The 9,293-nt window shown below is 41.4% G+C and overlaps 1 protein-coding gene across 1 annotated transcript in view; it reads right to left on the bottom strand.

The window, feature by feature from the left end:
• Positions 1-9,293, bottom strand: part of epha4b (eph receptor A4b) — a gene marked incomplete in the record, with an annotated part of 89,963 nt that overhangs the window by 43,436 nt on the left and 37,234 nt on the right. Inside the window, 1 exon segment of the mRNA XM_035671125.1 lies at positions 1,942-2,097. Within this exon segment, the coding sequence (XP_035527018.1) occupies positions 1,942-2,097 (156 nt within the window).

Here is a 9,293-nt window from a genome sequence, read left to right as displayed (position 1 = left end):
ATGAGTTTGAAGGCTTATTAGACACCAAAAACAGCAGGACTCATGAAAGTTATCGCAGTGGTTTATCTTTCATTGTGACCATTGTGAGGTAAAAAGCAGAAATATCGCTTTCACATTACAAAGGGAACTACCAGAAATGTGCCCATTCATGTATTCAGTTGGCCACTGCAGCATCCTGCAGGATCACGTTGCATTGCGTTGCTAGGTTTAGCATTTTAGCTGGATAAACATTGTGTTCTGTTTTTGCTGGATCCCTCTGCATTGGAAACCTTTTTGTGTTAACGTAGCGGTCCCATTCAAATAAATGAGGGGGCTGCATGTTGTTTGTCTGAACATGGCTCTATTGTGAAGCAGGTACTGTAGGTGCTCACATAAGTTAACTTCTCACTTCTTGTTCAGTAAATCAGTACATCCACATTTTGGACCATTTTCTGTACGTTTTCATTGGCATTCATTGCTTTTTCATTCAATTTTAAAAATGGTCAGGAACAACTGTTTGAACAAACCACAAACCTCCCCCAACATGGTAAGCATTTACCATTCCATTCCTGTTGTATGGGGAACCACCTTATGGTAACCACTGATTATGGTTGCTCACAGCACAGCATTGTACAGGTATCTAAACCATATGGAAATATGGCAATAGATGCCCATTCAGCCTGACATCTCATCAGGTCCTAGCTAAGCAGTGAGCCCCAGGGGGCCGCCAGCAGAGCCTGGGACTTTCCTGATTAGACTTCCCCGTGTAGAACCTCTCTGAAGTGCAGGAGGGATGGGGGAAAGCTGGGTGTGGGGGATAGAGGCCATGCTGGGGATAATTGAGGCTGTCTGTCCTAAATCTCCTGAAAGGGTGCACTGACTGATCCTGCTAATCTTTTTCTTTTGTCCATCCCCCCACTTCCCAAGGCCACACTTAACTGTCCATCATCGTTTCTACTGATCGGTCTTTTATGACATTTAGATTATATGCCTCTGATAGTCCACGATTTCCCCCGCTGTTCTATTCTCTGCCTGTGTCTTAAGTATCCTTCTCTGTGTCTCTCCATTGCTAATTCCTTCACCTTTTCTCCTTATTTTCTCATTTTCGCCCTCTTCATCCTCCACAGTGCTCTTCACCAGCATGCGTGTGCGCCCATACATATTTGAATGAACCGTTACTCATTTTTAGCTGATAACACCAACCGTTACACATCTCACCTGCTAGAACGATTAATGAGTGTAATCTACCATAACCTGATAATGGGTTTGGGTATGTGTGCATGCTCGTGTGTAGGTGTGCATGTGTGTTTTTCCTCCATATTCCTTTAGTTCAGTCACTCTCTCCCACCCCCCATGTTACTGGCCTTTCCAACCCCCACATCCCTTTGTCTATCTCAATCCATATCTTTCTGTCGCCCTCTTTCGCTCAATCTTCCCTCCTCATCCTTTCTATTCTCCTCCGCTCTGTTCATGAGGATGTGGTCCGATCCCCCTGGCTCTGCGTGTGATTGTGTGCACGCGCGTGAGAGGCCGACAAAGAATAAGAAACATCATCAAATTTCTACCAGAGTATCAGCCATATCAGTGTTCCCATCAGAGATATCGGTAGGCCATAACCACACAGCTGACAGACATTTATGCCTGTGTGTTTTATGTATGTATCTCCAGTGTTGTGTAAAGCAATAGCAGCTGAGGAAGAGGAAAATGCATACAGGGTTTATAGCTAGAACAACAAATAAATATGAAGCAGCCGTGCAATGAAATTTTTACAGGAATACATTGCAAACAAATGTAAATTAAATGTAATCCAATCATTGTTACTTAACACCATTTTATGAAATTACATAAAAGGCCAAAATAGTATAGTATGTGGTATGAAATTAGCTTCCAACTGTTTGACTGTATTTGTAGCTCATAAGATGCACAGGTCTTTGCATATTTGTCAGTGTTTGTATCACTCACGTGTGCAAGCCATGGATCGTGGGTCGGTTTCAGCGCGGTAGAAACCTTTCTCACAAGCACACTCGATGGCTTGCTCCTGCGAGGACGAGCTGTGAGGAGGACATTTGGTGCAGTAGGCATCTGTGGCCGAAGCTTTGTAGGTACCAGGTCTGCACGCTGGAGTGAGGAAGCAGAAAAACACAAAGTTAGAAGCTGTGCCGGTTCAACCACACATGATATAATTTCCACTAAAGGATTATTAAGCATAAAGACAAGTGTGGTAAAATGTTTTTAAGGGGTCAAAACTCCAGCAATACTTATAAAGTTAGAACATTTAATCAAGATCCCATTGAAATGGTCTGGAATGCTGTATAATTTAAAAAAGAGTTTATTGCAATGTTATTTGTTGTGTTTATGATGTATTTATTTATGTGTGTATAATGAAGGCAAGCCAGGACAGAATTCATAATAACAATCAATACATTGTTGTAAAGTGCTGGAGTTTTTTTCTTTAAGACTATTTCCCTTTGTGGACACTGAAAGTAGGTGACATTGTGCCAGAAATCCCTGTTAAACTGATTTTATAGGATAATTCCAGTTCATTACAAGTTGGGTCATATTTTTGTAGATAGACTCTGTTAGTTACCATAACATTTCCCTTAGTAAAGTAACTCCTTGAGCTCTGGGAACACAGGAACATTGCTAAAAGGTAGTCATTAGGCAAACAATGCAGTTAGATGATCAGACAGGTTTTAAACAAACCTCCAGAGTAGCCAAACTTAATTGGAAAAACGGAGAAGGATGAAATTATTTCCCAAACTGCCCGTTTTCAACTTTGATCCAGTGTAGCTACCACACACTTTTTCCTGTGCGATGAGAGATTTTTACAGACCTGTCAGGTGCATTCACTTTACCTCTAAATAAAGTGGTTTGAATAATTGAGCTAAATTGTTGGCTTATTTACAACCTGTCTTATTGTCTCGACGCTGGTGTTTCTTGCCATATCAGGTCCCCAGATCTCAATTTGGTGAGTACAGTGATATCATAACTAATAGAAATGATGGCCAAAACTACAAGAAACATAAATCCAAGGTTGTACAATAATAAAGCTGATGTATCCTGTAAGTCTGTGTGGAAATAAAGGAGAGTCTAAGGAAGAAGACACACTCAAAAAGGTACAAAATGTTCAAAAAACACAAAACGACATGGGGAGTTATGTTGCAACAGAGATACAACAGATAGATACTGATAGGTCATACAATGTGCCGTGCAGCACCCATGGCAAAGAACATGAAAACAAAGTTTGATTTGATATATTGTGACATTAGGTCTACGTGAGTTCCATTTACATCAGGCTGAAGGCCTCTATAACCACAGGGCCGTACAGTACAATAACACAGTGCAACAGCAGATCAACCGTCATTCCTGTTATATAAGCTTTAGATCTTCAGGCAACCGGGAGAACAAAAATACACAGTTGCAGTCACAGCAATAATCACAATAACATAATATGACTATTGCTACGGCTGTTACAGTGGCTGCATATTGGTCATTATGTGGAGTCATAAAACTGGGGAGGGAAAACTGTGCTATAGCTCAACAGGAGCAGCCTGCTGAAATAGATTGGGGACTTGAATGATTTCCCTTTTGCATCCTAGGCAGTAAAATGGAATTCCTGACTTTCCCTTTGGTAATCTGAATATAGATTACGCATGTATTTATTTATACATTCATAGGCCTGGTATTCCTATCCTCGCTAGCCTTTTCTGCCACAGTGGTAAATAGTATTACAGTGTACAAAACCCCATGTAAGGAAAATGAGGGTGTCTCAAATGCAATTCGATAGATGCCCTGTGTGTATGCATATGTGTGTGTGTGTGTGTGTGTGTGTGTGTGTGTGAATAGGTTGGATCAATGATGCGACAGAATCCGCCAGGTGCTGATTGCATTTTCGTGTGCCGAGCGTTTGTGTGCAAGAAGGTGTTAAGTATGCGGCGTGTGTGTGAGCAGGCGAGTGTGTGTGAGCGAGCGTGTGTTCGCTTGCTGATTGCTTGTGCCGGTGGTGAAGGTCACGGATTTAATCAAGCTACACGTCACTCGTCCCAGAAAGACTGTAAATTATCACACACACACACACACGTCCACAGGTACACACGTTGTTCATATGTTCAACACCGTGGTTAACCTGCAAATAGAGGAATGGGAAAGTGGCCTAAAAGTAGTGTGATTTCTCACTGTGGAGGTAAGTTCTTCCACCTGGACGCTGTGCTCACTCGCATACAGACAGTATTTTTAGGCAAATCATTCATCATAGGGGAGCAAAGTCCACTAGCACAATCCCCAAAAGACCTGAGAGAACACTGGAAAAGGGATGTGTGTGTGTAGGTGTGAAAGAGAGAGAACAAGGGAAAGAAAGAAAGAAAGGAAAGGGAGTGATAATTCTCAAAGGGTTTCTGCTTTTTTTCCTCCTTGCTGTCAGCTTCCAAGGTAAAGGGTGCCTATGTGTTGTGTAAGTGACTGTGTATGGGTGTGTGTGTTCCTGTTGGCTGGGATGTAGGAGCAGGGTGGAAAAGCCGCTTTTCTCCGGGGACGTTTCATCCGGAGAGTCCTGGCTCCGGGCGCAGGCCAGCCACACAGGCACAAAGGGCCCCGGCGCTAGAGGACAGACAGGGCACCCCATGCCAGGCCTGGCGTCCGAACAACCACCTAATCAAAAACTTTCTGCAAGAATGGCGGCTTGGCTGCTTCGAGTGGAGCTTCCTTCTCCCGATCGGCTGTTTTCTGCTCTGCTTTTCCACCTCCTTCTCACTCCAGTTTTTCTTTCTCTCTCAGAGTCCCCCTCTCCCCTCTCTCCCACTTTTCTTGCCTCTTTTTTTTCTCAAGTTACTCCCTGTGTCTGCCCCATGGGAAATGTGTTACTTGACTTGGTTCCCTTATGATTAATGATTTACCATAGATATAAAAAAAGGGACAAGAAGGCTGAGGCCACAAGACAGTGCTCACATAAACATACTGTACACTCATACAAAAAGCAGACACAAAGAGCACAAAAGTTTAGTCACAAAAACTGCATAGTAGAACTATGAGCTAACTCCAAATTTGCATTTTTGACAGTTGACAGTGCTGTGCAGTATATAGGGGTGTGTGTGTGTGTGTGTTTCCTCTAAAGACAAAGAGTGGCCTCAGATCCAGTGTCTTATTAAATATTCATCCAGTCACCAGAGAGACTTAGTGTATTTATGCCAATCGATAGCTCTTAGATATGATATAGTACTGCTACTCAAGACACACCCTCAGTCACCATGCACTGATTGAGAAGGGAACAGCCTAACTGTCTCCTTTGGGAGAACGCTGTATGAGCTGATTGAGTCTATTCTATTCTATTCTTTTTAGGGCTGCAACTACTTGAATTGATTATAAAATGTCTGAAAACAGTTAAATAAGCCTTTTACAAGGTTTCCCAAAGCACAGGGTCTTTAAAAAGCAACACTAATCAATATATCAATATTAACAATGGGTCACTTGACTATGTAATGTAATTGGTGTCACTCTGTGATGAAGGCACAGAGGATTTTTACCTGATTCACACCTTCACAGCTTCACCACACATCAGCCATATTTCCAGCAGGCTGCTTGTTTTCATCTGAAAAAGTTCTTATAGCAGTGACTGTAAGCTACCTGCCCTGCATCAAACAGCAGACAGACACAGTGGAGCATTTAGCAGCTCAAGTGCCAAATATTTGCCCCATGAGTTAGTGGAGAGTAAACCAAAAGTAAAAGCATAGTCAATTGTGGACTATTTCACTATTTACTATTTTACTCATGAGGTAACCAGAATCACCAAATCACCAAATCACCAAATGAATGCTAATTTGCTCCATGTCTGCTAGATTTTTTTGAAAAGAATTTTGGATTTGTCAGCAGATAAACGTTTGATATAATGCTAACTTTACAGGGTGTTGTGTTTTAAAGTTGTAGCTTCAAAAGAAAAGAAAAAAAGAAAAGCAAATGTCTGCTTTTGCACTGTGCAGTTAGTCTTATTTAGAAATAGAAAAACAAAGAAAAGCAACAAATCTCCACATTTTAGACGATGGAACTTAAACGTTAAATGAGAAAAAAAAAATCACTTTCTGCTGAACAAGCCTAGACAGAGAAAAAAGCCAAAATTAACTGTACTGGAAGGAGTACAAAGTGTCTTACATGCGCACACACACATAAGGTGCTTTTACAAATGCAAACTTTACAGTTAAGTATAATTATACTGTTAGTACGGAGCTGTGACTGTAGCATTAAAGATAGACACTGGTGTCCTGAAGAAAAGTATGCTATGCTTTAGTTAATGTTGTGACGTATGCTGTGATGAATGACATTTATGTGTGGATTGGAAAAATAAGGTTTGTGAGCTGCTTGTGTGAATGACAGAAGCTGCTGACTGAACCGGAAGAGTTCGGTAAATGTACTCAGTTAATGTTGGAAAGGGCCCGAACAGACTCACACACAGAGAAACAAAAACCCGACATCTGATAGTCAAAGTCATTACATTCTAATTACATTCAACCAGGCGGCTCTGTACGTATGGAAAATGACATCAGCTGCACTTTTCTGAACACTTCCTGTGCCTGGCTCCTCTCCTCTACTTCCCTTTCAAACGTTCTTGCTATTTTAACAGTTAATTGCTCTGTTCTCTTGCTCTCTGTTGCACTTGCCTAAAGTCAAACATTGGCTCCCTGCCGGCTTTACCATAAAGGGCAGAAAGAGGAGAAAACTCTGTGTGTTTGTGGACGGGTGGGGGGTAAAGAGTTGTGTGTGTGTTCTTTTGAGAGGGAAGTTGTGTAAAGCTTGCTGGCCCACGGGAGATGTGCTCCATAATGGTCACCATGGCAACAGGCTTTCAAGATGGAACCCTTCTAGTACCCCTCGAGTGCCACAGCTCCTGGAGCACAGAGCAGCCTGTCTGTCTGTCTGTGTGTGTGTGTTTCTGTGTGTGTTTGTAGGCTACCCAGGCGTTAGTTGAGGCCAGCTACTTAAAAATTGATACATCAAGCGTCAGTGGAGAAATCTGACAAGATTGAATCTGACGTCCTTCACGGCCACTGGGGTCGCATCTGTATGTGTGTGTTTGTGTGTGTGTTTGCGGAGAACATTACACATGTGACTTCATTATTTGAGAGTGTTTGTGTAGTCACCAATTTCCCTTGTTGATAAGTGGAAGGGAAGTAAACATGTGGATGTGTGTCGTTCTGCTTATAGGGTAGAGAGCAGAGCAAAGTGCATTAGTGTGTTTGTGTGTGTGTGTGTGTGTGTGTGTGTGTGTGTGTCTGCAATAGAGATGTCAGAGTCCAGGTCCCTGCTGAGAACCTCTAATCCCTAATCGGAGTTCATAACAGCCTTTAACACCATAATATTCACCATTACCACTAATCCTGTGAAACACACACAGACACACACATAAAATTCCTGAGCAGGTCTGTTTGTACATTACAGCAGGTTTTCTTTCCATCTTTCTTTCTTTCTTTCTTTCTTTCTTTCTTTCTTTCTTTCTTACCTGAAGTTTATCATCACATCGTCATATACACTTATTAAACTTTAATTACCTCGTACTGTTTGCTCTGTAGAAGCACTGCATTGCAAAATACCATTGCCTGAAGTTGCATCATCACCATTTCAGAAATGCTGTAAAAACAGTGAGTCATATATACAGTAACTTACAGGGATGCTGTAAGCATCTAACCTCTCACTGCAAAATGCAACCATTCAACAATCCACATAAGCACTGAAAAAATACACAAACATATGAATTGTTCCTTAATACACAACATTTTGGGGAAATGTCCCATTGGCCATGATGAAAATATACATAAAGATCATCAAACCATCTCTGTTACATCATTTACACTACTCCTCCAGACTAGTTTTTAGGGCTTTTTTTTTGTTAAGTAAGAGACATCATAATTATCTCAGCAGTCAGAGAATGAGAGCTCAAAAGATAAGTATCTTAAAATATATTAGGCCAAACCTAGAAGTCAGCTTTTAACTGCTTATTTTGAACTATAAAATACATGTCAAGTATAATGCAATGCTTATTTAGTGAAACGTCTGAATGTTAAAATGAATCAGCTGTATACATAGTTTGCATTACAGAGATATCATGGTTGTGTGGCTGTCTATGGCTATGAAAAGCTACTGGGGACATGTTGGGCTCTTGCTCACTGGTACTTTGAATATTTGCCTCCCAGCACACTGGATCGCAATGGAAGGTAAACCCACCTGAACTAACTTTATGGGTGATCCCATTTTAGACAAAATTTTGTTATGTTTAAGCATGTTTTAGGCCAGAAATGTAAAGGTTTAATATTTCCACGCCAGAATTAAATTACTGGCAGGAAGGAAAAGGCTCTGAAAAGCTTTTATATCAAGTATGAATGCTATAGGACGTACTGTACTGCTGTCTGAAAAAAGGAAGGTCTTTTGATGTTTGTCACAGAGAAAAATCCAATCCGACCATAGAACGTGTTAAAATAGCCTGCCACACTTATTATCAGTGAATACATTCATTTTCAAATGAAGGCCTATGTCAGATCCTCTGGTATGTGTGGAATTATATGGGTAGTATTTTTTTGATTTGGCTGAGAGGAAACTGTCCCACATGTCATATTGAACGCATGAAAACTGTGCTTTCTTGATTCCAATTCTGTGTGCGTGTGTCTGGAAATGATCAACTGGTGGAAAGGCGTAGTAGTTAGTCTTTTGAGTAGTACGAGTAGGCAATAGTTTACCGTTTCAACAGCTTTTTTATCCCAAATGAGGCAATGTCTTGAAAACGATTGTCTTCCTAAAGCAAACATTGCTTTTGTCTGACTTTTGGTGGAGAAACAGAAGGCTCCTGCTCACTTGGTTGCAGAGCAGACAGGAGATATGAGCTGTGTCCAGACCTAAGACGTGGGAATCCATGATTGACACCTTAGGACAGACCCTTACTGTGTTTACAGCATTTTATTTCTTTTCTAACGCAAACACACACACACACACATGGTCTGACCGGATATGAAATGTTTTTTGATGTCCAGTACATGAAGCACATGAGTACACTCTGGCTTCTTTCTGATCTACTCTCTGTCCTCTGGATACCAGCCAATTACTGAGAGCAGCCAAGGGGAACTACGAGATGAAGCTCTCCCTCTTCCTCATTCTGTCCATCTCTGTCTTCTTTTTTCTCTGTCTTTCTCCATTTCTCCCTCCTTCCATCTATTTCTCTGTTTGCCCTCCTGTCTGCCTATTTCTATTTTTCTGTCTCTGTCCTCTCTTTCTGTCTTGCTTCTTTGCTGGCCATCTCTGCTTTATTCTCTATTTGCGTGTGTGTGTGTGCATGTGTG

This window comes from Morone saxatilis, unplaced genomic scaffold (assembly GCF_004916995.1).
Source record: "Morone saxatilis isolate NCDOM2014 unplaced genomic scaffold, NCSU_SB_2.0 Contig23, whole genome shotgun sequence".
Lineage (NCBI taxonomy): Eukaryota > Metazoa > Chordata > Actinopteri > Moronidae > Morone > Morone saxatilis.
The sequence above is the reverse complement of the archived record's forward strand: the minus strand, read 5'-3'. Positions and strand labels throughout refer to the sequence as shown.